The sequence below is a fragment of the Lepidochelys kempii genome, chromosome 19 (assembly GCF_965140265.1).
Source record: "Lepidochelys kempii isolate rLepKem1 chromosome 19, rLepKem1.hap2, whole genome shotgun sequence".
NCBI classification, from domain to species: Eukaryota; Metazoa; Chordata; order Testudines; family Cheloniidae; genus Lepidochelys; species Lepidochelys kempii.
Genome location: NC_133274.1, coordinates 10760055 through 10778787, shown reverse-complemented (window position 1 = coordinate 10778787; position 18733 = coordinate 10760055). Strand labels below are relative to the sequence as shown.

Sequence of the window (18733 nt, the reverse complement as noted above, 5' to 3'; positions counted from 1 at the left end):
TGGGTTGACGGTGCGTTGGTGTCATTTACTCCCGTACAAAGTGAGCTCAGATGTGCTGCTGTTCTGGTCTGGTAGCTTTACACACATGTACAGCTGCTTTGCAGGGTAGGGGAGAATTAGGACCCTCCCCTGCAGGTTTCATGGAGGCTCCCCTCTGGCCGACTGGGCAGCAGCATTTGCAAATAAGTTTGGATTTTGTTTCCAGACCTGCACCCTTCTTTGCACACCTCAGGTTCCCCGTCAGGACTCATTTTAGTGAGCTGCAAGTGGCTGACGGTTGGCGCAATAAATAGCAAGCACAGCGCACAATGCAAACAGCAAGCAGCATTGCAAACATGTTCAAAGGAACTTTGTGAACGTCCTGACTTAGGCCCTGTCCATCCCGGCCACTCTGTTTGTGTGCCTGAGTGCAGCCCCCGCCCCCGGCAGCTGTGCGAACGAGCCCGGGCCAACGGGCTAGCTTTTCAGACGCTCCCGGGTAGGCCCTTAGAGAAGAGGTGACATTTCCCCAAGGGACTCAGTGCACACGGTGACACTGAAGGCCCGATTCTTAAAGGAGCTCAGCTGCCAACCTGCACCCGCAGCCCGGAGCTCTCCACCCTGGTGCCAGGGCTCAGCACTCCAGCCTAAATGAGGAAATCCAGGAATTTAGCAAATGTTGGTGCATGTTTTTGGAACTTGCTGGCGAAGGTTCACTGGGCGCTAGTCATGGTGCAAACTGGGCACCCACAGTTGCCCCTTGGCCAAGACCTTTGACCTCCCTGCCCAAAGGGGGGTAGATTCCTGGGGAAAGGGAGGGCTATTTGGGGAGGAGCCGTGGGATTTCTGTTAGCAGGTAGAGAAAGGGCTTGTGTGCACCTGGGGGAGCTTCTGACCCCGGCCTCTGCCCTGGATATGGGGAGGTCGCATCTCGGGGGGGTGCCCTCCTTTGGCTAAGATGGGGGCTTATCTGGAGAAGCAGCTGCGCCCCCACGGGGTCGACAGGGGCAGCACCCGAAGGAGCCCGTGGTTTTGGGTGGGGCCGCACCTGGCTATTCCTCCGCCCCCGGCCGGGACGCTGGCTGCTAGCTCCCCGCCCCTGCGCGCATAAGCTCGCTCCGCTCCGGCTGCTTCCCGGGCGCCCCGCTCGCTCCCCCGAAAGTGACGAACCGCCGGAGCCGGGGACTCGCTCCTGCCCCCCGGAGACATGGGTGCGCCCCGCACCTGGGCGCGGCGGGCTGCGCTCTGCTGCGCGCTGCTTTGCGCGCCCTGGCTGCCTCTCGGCTGGGCAGGTAGGTGGCAGCTTCTCCCCCTCCCCAGCTCCAGCGCCTCTGGGGAACGCAGAGGGACCGGGGTGCCCCCCCGGGAGTCCCCCTCCCCCCGGGGTGACCCCTCCAGCAGGGACCCCGCTCCCAGGCTGGAGCCACAGTCTGGGTTTGTTGAAAATGGAAGCTCAGAGCACGAGGGTCTCTGCCCCCTTCTCCCCCCAAGCCCTGTGCAGCTTGGCAGGACAGCGCTGAGTTTGTTTTCAAAACAACTCCCCCCCTCCCCCCAATCCCAGGTGACCTGGCTGAGCCCTCCTGGGTCTCCTACCACTGGGGACGCTGCTGGGTCCAGGCTCAGGCTCCTCCCAAGTCCTGGGGTTCAGGGGAGCCCTTTGCAGGGCAGCAATTCCAGCCTGGGGCTTGTGATCAGCTGCTGTTCTCACTTCCATTGGTAAGGCAGAGAAACCCCCTGGACTGCATGGCTGGGGCTGCGTTCGCCTGGTTCTGTGACCCATTCCTCCACTGACCAGTTCCAGGCCAGTGGTAACCCATGACCGGCCACCCGCCACTATCCTGTGACCCTGCTCAGAGCAGATCTGTGGCTGGTGCCCAGAGCAGCCCTTGTGCTAAGCTCCCAGCACTGGGGCAGACAATGGACAATGTTCCCAAATGGGGGTATGACCTGAGCTCAAAATCTGGCCCTCAGTTTGCGGGGTTCTCTCTTTAGGGGATTGGAACCGATTTGTGCAGGGTCAATTTCCTTGCTGTAACTTCCAGCTTAAACTGTGCACCTGTGTTTCCCTGCCTCCTTGGGGACTCGCGTGAGCTCTGTGTTCTCACCATGCAAATCCCGCTCTTGTTTAATTTCCCACATGAAATGCTTGGGAGAGATTTCTAGCTCGGGGGGGATTTCTAGCTCGGGGGTGGGGGGATGGCCCACAAGAGACCTAAATCATTCCTCACCGAGCTCTCCAGCTCAGCTGATTGCCTGCCAGTCTGGGACGAGCGCTTGCAGATTCGCTCACCTTTCTGCAGCTGGGACTTTCTGGTGCTCTAGAATCTGAATCCACCTCTCACCAGGGCTTAGCAACAATCTGTGTGTTGTTTTTTCCCTCCAGCTGCCCGATTCCCAGTGTAAAGCATCGGAATAGGCGGCATTCAGCAAAATGTCTGATTCTGTGTGTCTGTGCCTGGCAGGATAAAAATAACTTAAATTCTAAACCTGCCTGAAACCCTGAGAACAAAGTCCTGCTTTCCCATTGGTTACTGTACAGCTCTTTAACTGCTAGGCAAAGAGGAGTGTTAGCACCAAAACACTGTATCCATGGCAATGTGTGGCTCAGCTTTTAACTTAATGCAGGAAGGTAATTGCCTAATTATTTTCTTTTCTCTTTTCATGGTTTGCAATAGCAGGAATGGCCTGTGAGTCAGGCTCCGCCTAGTGGTTAATGGCCAGCTGGTTTGGAGGACCCTTTGTTTCAACTCAGACCCTAAGCTGCTCGTTAGCTGTCCCGAAATCATCCTTTTTGCTCCTGTAATGTGTCTCAGTCCAGCTTTTCCAAGGGTGGGCATCCCTCCCAAGGGGGTAAACCGAGGCACACAGGTTAAGGTCCTCCAGGGCCCCAAACTGGCAGTGACCTCCATGGGTGTGCTGGGATTTACCTGAGTGGAGCTCACTGTGGGATGGGTGCCTAGGTTTTTCCAAGGTAATTGCTAATTTTGGGTGCTCAACTTGTGATCTGGGGCCTGATTCATGACAGTGCTGAGTGCCCCCAACGCCGGCTGTTATCAGCAAGGCCGGCGGGCACTCCGTCCCTCTGAACAACAGGCTCTCGAGGGCACAAGTTGGACACCCAGAGCCTGGGGTGCCCGGAGCCAATGAACCTTTCCTGTACAAACAGTGACCAACGCCCGCGTGCCTTCCGCTGCACGAGTAGCCCCCTCGACTCCTGTGCTTCAAGTTCAGCCCAGGCCTACGTGGGCTTTGGGGAGGAATCCTGCTGTCGTGACACCAAAGGGCCTGTTCTAACCACTAGATCGCGCAGCCTCCCCTCTATCCCCTCCTTATTGGCTAACTTTGCTTCCATTTCGAACAAATAACGCAGGGGCAACAGAGTTCTCCGAAAATAAAAACGAGATGCCCGTTCGATACCTGGGTGACTCACTTTACTTTCCCCTGGGCTATTTTTTAAAATGTTGGGGTGGTGATGAGTAAATGTGGGGGGCAGGCACAGTGGGATCCCACCGGTGATAGTGGTTGGACTTGCTAACGCCTATCCGGGTGGGGGAGGGGGAGGCTGTGTTTTTAAGCCAGCAAGGGCCAGGGCAGGGGGCAAACCCCTGTTAGAAAAAAGCCCAGCCTGGCTGCAGTTCTGGGAGGCAAACACTGGGGACCGCTAGGCTCATGCTGCTGGGAGCTAGGATGCGCTCTGATTTTTATCCTGTGCTGACACCCAGGTTCTGGTTGGACTTTCCACCGAGAGCTTCTCTCTCTAGAATGGACCCTAGCCGTTAGCAAGTATCTGGCCATTAGCAAGCAGGCCCAGTTTGGGGGAATAGCCACGGAGCATGAAGGCTGCTACTTGTATCATTATTTCTAGTGACCTGAAGGGAGATCAGGGCTCCCTGGGGCTGGGGGCTGTGTGGACCGGGATCTGGACAGTCCCTGCCCAAAAGAGTTTACAATCTAAGTAGACAAGGCAAAGGAATGACCCCCATTTTACAGGTAGGGAAACTGAGGTATGGAGCTATTTCAGTGACTTGCCCAGGGTCACCCAACTGGCAATAAACCCAGCTCTCCTGAGTCCAGGTGCAAGGCATTAGCCAGGAGACCAGCCTTTAACTGTGAATGCTCCACCCCAGATAGTTTTTATGGGTCCAATCCTCTCAAGTGCCGATTGCCTCCTGGGATGTGCTGAGCATTCTCAGTCACTGATTTCAGGATTGGGACCCATTGTGGCAGCGAATCCTTGGCTCTCCCATGATCAGGCTTTGCCAGTGAATTAGGCAGGAGGCCGGAGGAAGCAGGCTGTCGCCCTAGGACAGCAGCCCCAGAATGTGGGGCTGGTTACAGGAATCCTGCGAGGTCAACGTGGCTCCACCCAGAGCTGGGTGCAGGTGAGGAGTGCTGCAGGGTTGTCCCAGTGCCCCAGCCTCTGGAGGGAACTGCCCAGGGGTAGCACAGGGAAGTTGACCCAAATAGTTTGGGCCATTCACAAAAACAACCGGAGGAGGAGGTGATCCAGCCACGGCCCCACAGACCCTTATGGCCCTTAGCCCGGTGCTTTGGGCAGTCACCGGAGATTTAGGGAACCCAGGGCCAAGGCCCTGCTCTGGAACAGCCCGAAATGGAGGTCTTCAATTCACTGAAAATTCAAAAACCCCTCGGTCAGTTCATCCTGAAGTGAGTTTTTTCAGAACTGGCTTGGATCCAAACAAATCAGCCATTAGCCCAGCTCTGTGTATTTGTGCTTTGAGATCTGTGACTAAAAGGGCTAGGTCAGCGCAAGGCATGGCTGTCGCTCCATGTAAAGCACTGGGGTGTTCTCTGCTTCTCTGGGGAGGGCATTCAGTGCGGGACACCTGTAGCTCAGGGCCACAGCCAGGTGAGGTATGTGAAAATGAATGTCCTACTTTCAGAGATGGAGAAACGGAGGCCCAGATTTTCAAAGGTATTTAGGTACTGAAGTGACGTGCCTGAGGACAGGGAGGCATAGGCTTTGGAGAGCTCTGACTCTATCCCGTGCTCAGACCACAAAACTCTACCTCTCTTGGGTCTAATCCTTAGACTCTAATCCACCTAACTTCCAAGAGGGGGCAAGGGCTGGAATGTCTTGACTCTCCAGACACTCGCCGGGGCCGTGGCTTGCTGGGTCTGAGTGTCGCTCAGAGGCCATGGTACCAAGTCGCCCATGGGGGATGCTGGCCAGGCTCCCGAGAAGGCCCCCGGTCAGGTCAGAACCGAGGGGGCTGGGGACTGTTCTGTGTCTGTGAAGGCTTCACTTAGCAGTTCCGAGGTGCCCTTCAACCTTGACGTCTCATGGCTCCGTGCCCCGTCCTCCAAGCAGAAAGACGGCGGGGCGGGCTAGTTACCCGGCTGCTTGCTGTGACCTGACATCTGGCGTCCTCTTGGTTTTGGCAGGAGAGTGCAAACAGCTGGAGCCCTGTGAGAGGTGCATTGAAGGAGACGCTTCCCGGAACATCACAGGCTGCGTGTGGATGCACTGCGGAGCCTTGGAGGAGCCAGGTACGGTGGGGGAGCACCTCGAGTTCTCCTGTGTTAACCCTTTGCAGCCTGGCCCCATGGGTCCTGCTGGCCAGGAGGTATCCGGTTGTGTTCAAACATCAGCACAGCTTCCACCGTCAGCAGGGATCTTAAAGCCTTCTCCCAAACCCTCCGTGTAGGGCGAATCCTTGGCACGGTTCTCAGACCCACCCTGGGCCCAGGAAATGGCTAGAAACAGGCCCTAGGATTGTTCTGCTGGTGGCCTGGAAAGTACCAGTGTCTTAAGTGTTAGTGGGCCCTGTTCCCTTTGAGCTAGAGTCTACGCACCCACAACTGGGGTCTGGTTTTCACGAGGGCTCAGAAAACCCATCTGTAAGGGTCACACTGAGGGCTTGGAAAGACCGGCCCTCTCTGCGGGTGCCCAAATGGGTGGGCACTTTTACTGTGGTCAGGCCACGTGCTCTCTCCCGACGCCAGTGTCCGTGATGGGTCGGATGCTGCGCCTGTCACCGGGGTATCGGGCTGTCACCGGGGTATCGGGAGAGGGTTCCACTGCGAATGGTTTCAGGACAGATTTCCTGACTGCCTTTCCCGGCAGGGGCCTGCGTTCGCTCGCTCTCTGTTGGGGCGGGTTTGTCCCCGGGCCGGACAGGGCGCTGCTGGTTGTATTCGGCGCTGCTAGCCAGGTGGGGGATTAGGCTGAGCTGCTTCCTCTCATGTTGGCAGGGCGGTGGGGAGTTTGCTGCCCTTTGACAGCTGAATTTCAAGCTTTCTAAGTGATTCAGTGACGGAAGGTTTCTTCACTGTCCACCTAGTCATGTCCTGCTTCCCTATGGAAACCATCTTGGAGAAATCTCCCTGTCTCTGGACGCTGGTCTCGATGGGGGATGCTGGGGAACCCACACCCCACCCCAGCTCAGCCCTCTAGTGGAGGTGACCACCCTGGTGAAAGCAGCGTTCTCCTCCTTGCGGGATAGACGGAGGACGCGGAGGGGCCCCGGCTGGTTCTGTGAGCTGAGGCCTGGCTTCCCTGGCTGCTAGTCTGGCCACCTCTTCCCTTGCAGCGCCCTGCTCGAAAGCCAGACTGAGGTCAGGCCCAGCCGCCCGCCGCAAAAGCCTCTGTGGTACAGTGAGGAGCCAGCCCGCAGGGAGCCGCTAAACCCAGCGGAGAGGCAACAGCTGGCCTACTGTGGTCTGATTAAGGGTGGGGACGGGGGACCAAGAGTCATTAGTGGGGGGCCCCTCCCCAGTCACATCATCACCCCCCAAATTACCCAGCATCCCCCACACATTCACCTGCCAAAAATCCCATTATCCTCCCACCCTGTCCTAAGCCATCGCCTCCCACGGCCCCGTGAATCACGCTCCCCGGTATCGAGTGCCACCCGCCCCCAGCTGCTTCTACTGGCGGGTGCAGCCTGTCTTCCCACCCCCTGCAAAGACCTCTGGCTCTAGGCCTCACCCCTCCAGCCCCACCGCCGGCCAACAGCAGCAGCGCCACCTGGTGGCCGGTGCAGGGCTGGTGGGTTGCTAGCTCAGTCTGCCGTGGCTGGCGGTGCTTAATTTGCAAAGGCAGAAGTGCCGGGGCTCCAGCGGTAACCCTGGCATCCTCTGCCCAGCATGGCCTTGCGTGCCACCGAGAGGCTGGGGCTGAGCCCTGCCAACCCCAGGCACAAATTAAGCTCCGGTGGCCGGGCAGCCCAGTTCCCCCAGTGAGCAAAGAACAAACTCCGCTCGCTGTTCTGGTGTGTACGCCCCGGCCCACCCTATGCGCGCTGTGGCCAGCAGAGCCACTTGCCACGCCCGCTGTCCCATTGCTCTGCCGGGGGCACCGAGGGGATCAGGCCCAGCTGGGCAAGGGGAGTTGGGTTGTCCCTTTCAGAGCCGAGTGAGGAAAAGTGACAGACTGGCGACTGCGTGAGGATCTTTCCTGCTCATCCGTGTAATTCATTCTCTTGCTTCTGTCCCGCTATGCAGTGTTGCATGAGCTCTCCAAGCTGGAGTCTTTGCAAAGTCCCTGCTCTGTGACCCATGGAAGACACTAGGTCTTTGCTGTGGGAGTCTGTCTCTTTCAAATCTCCCCCTGGTGCTTTAAAGCCCAGGGCCCAGCCAGCCCTGAACAGAACAGCACACGGCATCTTTGTTTTCTGGGTGGGTGTCCTGTTGCTTTGGGAGGGGGCTCTGGATGCTTCTGCTGCTACCTTCAATAACAACTGATGTCGTCGGGAGTGCGGGGGGAGGGAGAAGCAGAGATAATGGAATCGAAAATCCTCCACTTCCCAATGGGTGGGGCAGATAACTGAGACAGAAGAATGTGCGGCAAGAAGAAGCCGACCCATCAGCCCAAGCACATGGACCTGCAGAAAACCCAGTAGCTTAAAAATACCTGCCACTTTGTTTAAACTCTTTTGGGAAGCCCAGGCTCCTTTGGTGACTTTAACTAAAGTAACCAGAGTCTGTCTATTTGGAGATCACGTCACCTGCTGGTAACATGCAGCCATTTCTGGGGTGAGATGCCTCAGATTCTGCTCTGCTTGCAAGTCAACCATGACCTCTTGCTCTAGAAGTGGCATCTGAACAGCTTGTCTGCGTGGCTGACAAGCCAGTAGGCTGCCTCTTGCTCTCCAGGAATGGGTTTCTGGTGTGCCATGCTAGGTCCAGCTGCCTGTTGGTCCAGCCATCTTCATCCAGCAGCCATGTGCTGGGATGGGCTTCTGCCAGGTTACTGGGGTCTGGAGTGAAGCTATGTAAGGGTCCATAGCTGAAATGATAAAATAACAACTGGCTTTCCAAAGGGGATGGAGCTCATGCAGCTGAGCTGACGCCAGGGTTGTGACTTGAGTTCCACGGGATCCCATCGATCTGGGGGTCTGTGGATCCCAAATAGGCTGGAATTTGTGGTTAGGTGTCTAATGCTGGAGAGAGCCACTTATAGGGACAAAACAATGGGAGATGTGATCTCCTTGCTGTTCTTCCACCCTCCAGGAACTGAAATATCCCCAAGGGTGAGAGCCAGTCCCTGTTTCAGCCTACGATGGGGCTCTCCCAGGACTTACAGCTCCTGGGGGAATTGTCGGTACAAACCACGGGCCCTGATGAAAGCTGCATGGATCCGATGGGGGGAGAGGTTTGCCGGTCGTCCAAGAAACGCCATTCAGGAACGCATCCCCGCGGGAGATCGTGTTCCAAGCGTGATGCCGTCCGCACAAGCTCTGGGCGTGATGCTGGGCAGGGCCTGGGGGAGCAGAGGCTGCTGAGGCAAAGTCGGGACATGTCAAACTCAAAGCCCGTATGCTCATTTGGGCAGGTTTGGACTTTTGAGTCCTTAGACTCTGCTTCCCCAGTGCTCGTGTGTGGCTTACCAGGCTGACCACACAGTCTCGCTCATTGTCTCCCCACGCCAGCCAGGCCTCCCCCACTCAGAGCCCTCCTCGCGGGGGGGAATGGCAGGGTTTTCTAGAGGGCAGGTTTGCTCAGGGGAGTTTTGTGGAAGTTTTTTCCTCTTTCCTTCAGGGCCTGGGGACTGCATTGGGAAGGGAGAAGCCACCAAGGAGACATGCTCCATCTACAATGTCACAGCTACGTGTCCAGGTAACTTCCCGGGGTGAACGCAGCCGCACAGGCCATGGGTGGAGTGCAGCACCAGGCCTCGGCAGACCTGTATTCTGTCCCTGGCTCAGGTGCTATTTATATTCCCATCTGTCAAATGGGGATGATATTCCCCCTTCTTTGCAAGGCGCTGTGCGAGCTGATGGTCTCAATGTAAGTGCCTGGTATTGCTGCTGTTTATCATCTGCTTTTGTGTAAGAGAACCCACACTCCGCTGCAGGAGCGGCAGCTGTGAGACCAGCCCCGGCCTCTCCCTGCAGGAGGCGCTGTGGAGAACGTGGCAGGAGCACTGGCTATCAAGGCAGCAGCTAGCTACTCCTGTCCTAGCTGCTTCCAGGATCCTGTAAACACCTCTGACTAAATGTGTGCAGGAGCCCCTGCCTGCAGCTAATTGCATGCATAGGGTATAAGCAGGGCTGCCTGTCCTGGGAGAAGAAGGCGCAGTTCCATGGGCTCAACCCGTTGGGGAACTTGATATGTCTGACGGCCAATTGATGTCCCCAGCTACATGAGACCCAGCCGCTCCCAGCAGGGGACGCTGTAGGGAACGGGGCAGGAACAGTGACGGTGGGGGAGCTCCAGTCCCATCTGCTCCAGTCCCAGCCATGGTAAGAGCCAGAGAGGAACTCTGGCCTCTAAGCACCTTGTTTTGTTCTGCCACCCTTGCCCCCTCAGCATGGAGAGCGCCCACCAAGGAGCCCCGGAGAGCGCCCACCAAGGAGCCCCGGAGAGCGCCCACCAAGGAGCCCCGGAGAGCGCCCACCAAGGAGCCCCGGAGAGCGCCCACCAAGGAGCCAGAGATCCTCACGCCAGGCAAGTGGCACCCAGGTGGGCTGGGGAGGGAGTGTCCAGCTGGGGATCTAGGGTGACCAGCAGTGGCAGGCTGGAGTAGAGGCAAGTTCAAATTTGTGGTTCTTGCACCAGGCTCGGGTCAGCGGGGAGGAGTCTGGCAGGGTTTGTTTTGGTGAGAACACTCACTCTTCCTTCCCGCGGCAGACAGCCAGTTGAATGTCTCTTCGTTCTAGAATTTCTCCTGCAGAAACAGGGGGAGGGAAGCGTGTGCTGTAATTCAAGCACAGGCCTGGCCCTCAGGACTCCTGGGTTCCACTGACAGTGCTGGCTGTGACACTTCTGCAAAGTCCTCCTGTCCCTCCCCCGCTCCGTGCCTCAGTTTCTCCATCTGCACTGAAAAGGAGAATAATGACATTCTTTCCCTGCCATCCCAGGGAGAGTTTGGAGGGTTACTAATCACTGCCTGAAGTGCTTCTAGGTTAATGCCCGGTGCTATACAAAGGCAAAGTATTCTATTAATCAGAGCACTGTCACATAGGGGAGAGCCCCATTTTGGGGATCTCCAAATATTTGGTGAAAGCCTAGCATGTACTAAGGCAGGGGTGGCTGACATCTCTACCTGCCGAGCTCCCCGGGCTGCGTGCGGTGCCTTTTGTGAAGCATCCAGCGCTACCTATTATGTCTGAACGATGGATCTGACTTCTTTTACAAGAGGGTGTGAGACACCCGCATACTAACTTATAGGCACAGTTAACTGTGATCTGTTCGTGCAAACCAGGTCATCGCTCATGCAGAGTATCACAAGTTGATCAACTTGCACACTCATTTTGCATGTGTATTTGGGGCCCAAACGTTCGGAAAAATCAGACCTGTGTGCAAGTGAGAGAGAGAGCCCTCTGATTTTACATAGAGACTCTCCAAGCATTGCTTCACTCCCCACTAAAATGCAGCCGAGCCCTGGGCTCGTAAGAGCTCTGGGTGGAGAGGATCCCAGCACCTGTGAGACAGGCTGTAGCAATGCAGCATGGGATAGGAAGAGGATACCGTATCCAGCTGCACCTGCCTGGGGAAATGGAGGCAGGCAGCATGCAATGGGCACAAATACTCTTTCCAGTTCCTGGCTCATTGTTTGCTAGGGCGGGTGGGGAGGGTAACCAGGTGGGAGTATGGGGAACGGGACGGCAGTGTTATGGGAAGGAGCCTTTTTCCAGGAAGGAGGAGCAGGAATCAGAGAGCTTTCAGCTAATTAAAACGAGTAACTTTATCCCGGAGCTTTGTGAATTATTGATCCAGCCCAGGCTCTGATGGGCAGTCGCTCTCGTTAGCAGAGCAGCTGATGGCTTCTCTTCCCAGTCCTCCCATTCCGCATGCAGGTGGTTCGCTCTCACACACTCACACTCACGCAGTCTCTGCTCTGCAGTAAACTCTCTGCTGCAGCAGGTGCTGTGGACAGAGGAACGGGCTGGCAGAGCGAGAGCACTGAAAGGGTTAAACTCCATTCCGTAAACAGTCTCCTTCCAGTGACCCCTCTGGAGTCTGTAGTGTGCATGGGGGACCTGCAGCGTACCCCCGACCCTTTGCATTTCACTCTGTTATAAAACATATCAGGCTGCAGAACGCCGCTGCTCTGTGTTTCTGCCCCTTCCTCTCACATCTGCCGCCAGACGGGTCTAGTTCTTCCTCGCCAGTCAACCAGCTGCTGCGTCACCATCAGCTTCGGTGCCTGAGAAGCCATCTGGGCTTGGGAGATTAGATCACGAGAGGAATCCGAGCATGCGGGCTGTGCTGGAATGCAGCCACCTCTGGGGGGGAGGCAGCTGCCCACTCGTACACTGCAGCACTGGTGGGGTGGGGAAGAAGAGATGCTGCTGGCCAAAGAGAATGGGGGAAGTGCCATGGGATCTGGAATGACCCTCGTCCCAAACAACCAGGACCTCAGCTTCATCTCTGATGGCCCGGTCCCCCTGGCACCATGCTGGGGCGTTGGCAGAGAAGGCAGTGTTCTCTCCAGGTGGAATGCCCCTCCTGGTTCCTGGAGAGCTTTAGGTGAGCCTGTTCCAGAGCCTAGGGCATCTCCCATCTCTTCCTCCTGGCCCTTTCCCTCCGTCACTGCCTAGGGAAGCCCTGCTTAGCCAGGGGCAGGAGAGAGGTCTTGCCTTCAGCACCAAGGACAGCATCCCTATTATCTGGGCTCGGGGCCCCAAGGGCCCAGAAGCCTGCTCAGGTGGCCAGTAACTAGGGAGCAGGTGGCATGCCGGGAGAAGGAGCGTGGCGTTGCAGGGGGGTGCGCGTGGCGCCAGGCCCCAGTAATGCCCTTGCTGCTTCCCCCCCCAGGGACGACAGCCGGCCCCCCGCTGACGGCCACCCCCGAGTTCCGCCCGCCTGGCTTCAACTCAGCCAGCTTCGTGGGGGGGATCGTCCTCGTGCTGAGCATCCAGGCCGTCTTCTACTTCATCGTCAAGTTCCTCAAGTCCAAGGACAGCACCTACCAGACACTGTAAGCTCCCCCCCACACACACACTGTCTTGGCCAGGCTCGGTCCTGGGGCTCGAGGACAGCTCCGATCCCGGGAGCGGCTGGGGGCGAGCCCTGCCACGTGGGCTGTGTGTGATGGGGCATAGAGGGAGACCCACTGGTGCCATAGGCTCGATATTGACCCACCCATAGCTGTACACGGGGCAGCTACTAGATCCAGCCGGGTCCCGGGGGGAGGGGTGGGGGCTTAGCACTGTCTGGCTCCCATCTTTCCACCCGTGTTTAGAAAGCACTGACTGCAATCTGTCTAGAACCGCCGTGGGCATGTTTTCCCCTGCCACAGCTAGGCAGTCGTGTGCGTCTGGGGTCTCTGCACCTGCTCCCCTGGGCGCTGCGAGACCCTTGCGTGTCTGTCTCCGCCAGCTGCGTGCACGTGGCCGTGTGTGGCGTCTCATCCAGGCTCCTCTCTCTTGCTCGTGGCCGTGCATCGCTGGTTCACGCTCATGCAGGCCCTGCTGTGAAACTTTCCGTGTTCTCCTTTTCCCCTGTCCTGTCCCCCTTATGCTCACTGGGGCATCCGCTCTGCCTCTCCCTGCTCTGCAGAGGCCAGGTCTCCCCAACGCGCGTGCTCTGTGAGCAATAAACCCCAGCTTTCCCTCTGGTGGAGACTCGTCCCCCATGTGTTTCTCATCTGGTTGTTTTTCTGCCTCCTCATCCATCTGTTGTCGCCCGTTCATCTCTCTGGTGCCTGCCAGCTGGCTTCTCCCCTCCCCGAATCATCCCCCACCTCCTGCCATTCGCAGCAGAGACACAGGATCCAGGGACTCAGCCCCTAGGAAAGCTCGTTCTGCTGCAGAGCCGGAGCCCTCCTTGTTTAAACCCTCATGTTGACTGTGGCCTGGCTGGGGCATGTGGGGATGGGCCGGAGCTGGGAAGTGGCCGTTTGCGAGAGGGGAGGCTGGGCCAGAGTCACTGAAGCTGGATGAAATGGGGCCTCGCTCGCTCTTTTCCCCGTGCTGGGGTAGGGCATCTCCAGAGGCTCTGGGCTGGGCCCCTTCAAGCCCCCCAACACCCACACTCCTCTGCTGCTCCCTAGCCTATGCGCTCCTCCACCTGCCAGCCCATCCAGAGCCCCCTTCCCCTTTCCAGGATGAACCCACTTGGCCTGACTCTCCTGCCCAAGGTACCATACACCATGCAGGGACTGACCTCTGGGCATGCCCAAGTCCTGGGCACATGCTCGCCTCGTTTCACCTGGGGCCCTGCCTCTCTCAGCCCCAGTCCCGGCTCGGGGACTTTCTCTCTTGTGGGAGTAGGGCCCCTGCCTCCCTTCACACCCCATAGGAGAGCATGGAGGGTAGAGTCTTGCGCTGGGCAGGGAGCTGGGCCTGTGTCTAATGTCAGGGGCTGTCCCCTCTCTCTGTGTTTCCCTTGCACGCTGCCCGGCGCCAGGGAGGAGAACCAGTAGGTGTGGCTGTGTGCGCGAGCAAGGCGACGGGAAATGGGCCACGGCCGCAACAAGAGAAAACCTCACCCTTCCTTGGAGCGGCCCGTCGCTGGGGCTGGGGGTGTCTCCAGGGCAGCATGTTAGCCCAGCCTGCTCCCTTCCTGGCTGCGTGCTGCACGGAGGGGGCATGCAGGCCTTGGCTAGCCCATTCGCTTGTATTAAAATGCTGTCTCCTTGCCCAAAGGCAGGGCCGAGTGCCCCACTCAAGGGATGGAGCTGAGTAATGTCCCCACAGCTATTTAATGGGATGCTACCCTGTTCCCATCCACCACCACGGCCCACTGCTGTCACAAGCGTTTTCTTGGCTGGCGTCTGGCCGTCTCTACCCCCCGCCCCAGCCCTTGTGCTACAGCAAGGCTCTCTGCTGTCATAGCAGTTCCCAAACAACCCCCTTTGTGGACTGGGAAATCAACCCTTCCTCCCTACGTAAGCGTCCTCAGTCTGGCTCCAGCTTGGCTTTGTGCAGCCAGGCTGTGTGGAAAGCCTTTGCTTGTGCCCCGCCTGATTGGCTTCTCCGGTGCTCGCGTGGCCCTGGTGAGGGAGAGAGTGGTGTAGTGGGGGAGTTAGAGTGGGAGGGCTGGGTTCTGTTCCTGCCTCTGCCACTGGGCTCGCTGCAGAACCTCTGTGCCTCAGTTTCCCCAGCTGTACACTAGTAATAGCTACCTGTAAAACGCTGTGGGGTCCTTGGCTGGAAGATGCCAGAGACGTTGTTACAGGGGTGAAGCGGCAGGTCATACAACAATGAGAAGAGCCTCTGAAATCTGCAGGGGAGTGTGTCCTGCTGGAAGCAATTCTGCGCGGCCCTTCCCCCTGCACTCCCAAGTACGCTGAACGGAGCAGGCAGGGTCTGTTCTCTTAGCACTGTAGCGCCTAGAAGACCCGAATACGATCAGGCCCCCCAGTGCCAGGGGCTGTACAGAGGAGAGTGAGACACAGACCCCGCCCCAAGAGGTTGACTGTCTTCAAGAGGGAGAGGAAGGATTATCCCAGTTTTACAGAGAGGGAACTGATTCCCTGCACGCCCATCAGCCAGACTCTTCCAATGAGGTCAGCGCCTCGCGCGCTGGGCTCTTGAAAATCTGGCCTGAACTGCGTGCCGCATGGACTCGATGGCACAATCAGAAATCGAATCTAGGTCTCCCTGAACCCCAGCCCGGTGCATTATCCCCGAGCTCATCCGCCACCCCCAGCTGTGTGAAAACTGCGTGCAGCTCAGAGCGGGTCTTAGGAGCTCTCCCTCCGGCAATTCCTGCTGCCGGGGCTCGTCGGGGAGGCAGTGAGATGCCTGCCCCTCGTGTCCTCTTCCTGAGCCCCCCCCCGGAGCAATTTCCAAATAATCCTGTCCCTGAATTTCTCACTTGATTGCTGAATCCCGAGGAGGATTTTTGTTCATCCCCCCGCCCCCTGGTGGCAGGGCAGGTGATGCTATGCTGGCTCGCTGTGGGGCCATCTCTAAAATACAGGGTGCTCCTGGCCACTGGCATCCCCAGCAGCTCCCCGTTCTGTCTGGATGGCAGCATCTATCTGGATGTACCGTGGCTCTGCTCAAGGTAGCTTAGCAGCAGACGGCTCTGACCGCCCCCACCCCGCCACCCCCCCCCCGGGCCAGCAGCATGTCTGCCGGTATCGCTTTGTCCCCCCTTCCCCAACGCAGCCGTTGTGAGGGGAAGGTGGGATGGTTAACAGGGCCTGTACCCCTCCCTCTGCCCGCTCCCCCCCAGCCGTCCGCGTGCTCTTGCTGTGCCGTTGTGTTGCCGTGTGGGTCCCTGGGGGGCGGCTGGGGGCATGCTGTGTGCAGTGGGCCGAAGCCTTGTGAGCGCGGGGGCGGAATTAAAGCTGCACGGTTTGATTTCTCCAGGGTGGCTCTTTATTGCTGGGTGGATCCCAGCGCAGGGGCGGGAGGTTGAGGACAGCTCAAGGTGTGGAAATCGCTTGGCAGAGTTACACGGGCCCGGGCAAACTGGGCTGACCTGCCGGGCATGGGCCGGTGCTGCCGTAGCAGGTATCTGGTTCCCCTGCCCCGCCAGGCTGCGAGGGCAAATGGATGCCTGTCCAGCTTTGTCCTCCAGGCGTGCGAAGGGCCCTTGAGGCCGGCGTGCGCCCACGCCCCTGCTATCGTGTCAGGCTCTCTGATAGAAGGGTCTCTGGGAGACCATCTCCAGCACCCGCCGTGTGCATTAGGTCCTAAGGGGCCGGGGAGAGGCTGAGAACGTTTGGGTTTTCAAGGACAAGGACGGGGGTGGCCAGTACAATCTGCCCGTGGGAAGCAAGGAGCCATGTCCCTGGGCTGTGCATAATTGGCCTGTTTCCCTACAAGCAGCCCTGTGTCTGTCTGTCCGTCCCCCACCCATGGTTTATTTGCCCATCTAACTACATTACCCTCTTGGGGCCAGATCGACAGCGGGATGGTGCTGGCCCTGGTTTAGGGACAGAGGAGGATCCTCTGCTGAGAGCTGCCTCCCTGGGCTGGGATTGAACCAGCGACCTGGTTGTGAAGGGTTCCTTGCGCTGCCAAGCCCCTGGGGCATCCAGGCCTGTCTGAGCCAGCAGCCTGCGCCAGGGTGGGGAATGGCTGCGCCGGGGGCGGGCAGCGATTGCAGTAGGACTCGGCCCTCGCTGGTGAGCTCTCTTCTTTGTCCCACCGCATTAGGATCTGACGGCTGATCCCCGGGGCGGTGCGATGAAGTGGTTTCCTGTGGGAGGAGGAATGGAAGACGAGGCGGTCAGTGCTCCGGCTGCCCTGCTTGCTCGCAGCAGCGCCCCTCTCCCTCCTTCAGCGCCGCTTGCTGGGGCAGGAGATCTGGGCGCCATGGAGCTATGCAAAGCACTGCCAGGCCGGGTCCTCCGGCTCGGAGCCATGTGGTCCATTAGACTCGTCACGGGGAGGCCTGGCCCCGGGACCACACACGCTCCATCCCAGGCTCAGGCCAGTCCCCAGCAAGACCTAATGTCGCTGCCTTGTTTGGAAAGCTCAGGGTGCCCTCCTGGCCCTGCCCTCTCTGGATGGATGGACCCCCGGGGCTGATGGGCTCAAACCACCTTCGCCGGACCCTCCACGGCACAGCTCTAGCTCTGTTTGATTGTTCGTTTCTCCCCCGCCCTGTGCCCCGGGCTGGCGAGCTCCCATTTCCTGCTATAATTCCAGTGGGTGAGGGGGGCAAAGCTGGGTCAGCCACTTGCCTGGGGTCAGCAGTCCACTGGGCCTTCACCTTCTGTCTGCTGGAGGAACATACCTCCCCCCACTCCCATGCACATGCCTTGAGCCCTCTGCCCCATCCCGGCCTGTAACTTCTCACCAGCCTTCATCTTTGTAACCCCTGCTCAGTCATGCCGACTGATCCTCAGACAAAGGGCTTTCCCAGGCTACAGGGGCTGGAGAGGTCTCCCCTAGGCTCAGGTGAGCTTCCTAGTGCTGTTCCTTCTGGAGATCTCAAGGGACCCACAACCCACTGCTGGTTTCCTCTTTAAGGGTGGCCTAAGGGCCCCCCCAGATGTTCCCCAGATCATCTCTCTGGTGCCTGCCAGCTGCCTTTTCCCCTTCCCAGGCCCAATCTGCTCTCACAGGGGGCTGGTTGTGTTATTCCCCACGCTGGCTCCGTTTCCCCTGGGCGGGCTGCAGCCCCAGCCAGGCTGGTGGGACTCCAGGCTCCAACCCCTGGCCACGCAGCGCTGCGGGGGGATGGAGTCATTGCACGCAGAGGAGGTAAATAAAAGCACTTTCTTGTTCTTGACTCTTGGGTGTCTGGGTCATGTGTGGGAGCGACGGGGACTGCGTTACATCCAGGGAGCTGCCAGCGCCGCGGTAGCCTGATGAGCAAGTTTCCTGCAGCTGGCAGTCCCCCGCTCTGGTGGGTGGGATCTGGAGCATACACCTGGGACGGGCAGAGGGGAGCTGGGCTGTCCTGGGAGGACAGTTATGGACTTAACCTTCGCCTCCTCTACACCGTGTGTGCACCTGGGCCCGGGGTGATTAGTTCTCACCCGTGGCCTGCTGACAATGGGGCTGTTCAGCAATGCAGGCAGCTGCATTCCTCTTCTCCAGGGCCAGCAGCAGGGAGCCAGGCTGCTGAACTGCATGGCTGCCCCTGGGCCTGGCCCACATCCCCTAGGCCCTGATCCTGAGCAGCAGTAAGCCCCTGGCCACTGCAATGGGATCCTCTTGCTACGCTCAGTGATCAACCGGCGCCCGAGTGGAGAGGGACATGGGGTTGCAGCGGGGAGGTGCTGTGTTTGGGGTGGCTGTGAATGGCCGGGGCTGGGAATGTTCCAAGTGTGGGGTTTGGCTCTGCCTAGCCCCACTGGGAGTGAAGGATTTGGTCTGTGTTCTGCTCTCCTCCCTGTTATTCGTAGGAACAGAAACCAAACCATCCAGGGATGTGAGCTTTGGACCCCACTGTGAAGGGACGGTGTTATCCCCTTTTCACAGATGGGGAAACTGAGGCACGCAAAGGCGGCCGCAGCAAGGCGTTCGTTTCAGTGCTAAGAACCGAACTCACGACTTCCTGGCTCCCAGCCTTGTGCTCGGCACCGCACCTCGCATTTGAGCACTACAGCTGTCAGCCCGACCCAGTCCTCAGCACAGAGCGGGACTGCCCCAGCGAGTGTGTGTATCTCCCCTTTGCAGGGCGTTGTCATGGCATGTGGCCGAGGACAGGGGGTCTCAGAGTGTGGCCACCAGCTCTTGCTGGCGGCTGCATCCACGTTTCCCTGAAATATTTAATTAACTTTAGGAAAAACAAATAAATATGCACATGTCCACAGTCGTTTATTTATGTAGGGTTTTTTGCATACTCAATAATGCTGTGAATATCACTTTTTACAGCAAGTCCTGGCAAGTTACCTAGGGAGGTGGTAGAATCTCCTTCCTTAGAGGTTTTTAAG

General features: G+C 58.4%; 1 protein-coding gene across 2 annotated transcripts; it reads left to right on the top strand.

Annotated features, from left to right (window-relative positions):
* The first annotated feature begins 1064 nt into the window (after positions 1-1064).
* CD164L2 (CD164 molecule like 2) lies at positions 1065-17584 on the top strand. Of its 2 annotated transcripts, none has more exons than XM_073317710.1 (6): positions 1065-1271; positions 5386-5490; positions 8983-9060; positions 9754-9891; positions 12205-12367; positions 13798-15707. In XM_073317710.1, exons 1-6 carry the CDS (start codon positions 1187-1189, stop codon positions 13811-13813), a joined length of 585 nt encoding a protein of 194 aa, XP_073173811.1. In that variant the 5' UTR covers positions 1065-1186; the 3' UTR covers positions 13814-15707. The 2 variants fall into 2 exon arrangements, with proteins under 2 accessions (XP_073173811.1, XP_073173812.1); XM_073317711.1 differs by lacking the exon at positions 13798-15707 and adding an exon at positions 16503-17584 and having other exon boundaries at positions 1066-1271.
* The last annotated feature ends 1149 nt before the right edge of the window (positions 17585-18733 follow it).

Excerpts from the sequence above, each read along its gene's own strand:
- CD164L2 (XM_073317710.1), top strand. The coding sequence starts at position 1,187 with ATGGGTGCGCCCCGCACCTGGGCGCGGCGGGCTGCGCTCTGCTGCGCG. Across the intron at positions 5,491-8,982 it reads CGGAGCCTTGGAGGAGCCAG|GGCCTGGGGACTGCATTGGG; the intron begins GTACGGTGGGGG and ends TCTTTCCTTCAG. Across the intron at positions 9,892-12,204 it reads GCCAGAGATCCTCACGCCAG|GGACGACAGCCGGCCCCCCG; the intron begins GCAAGTGGCACC and ends TTCCCCCCCCAG.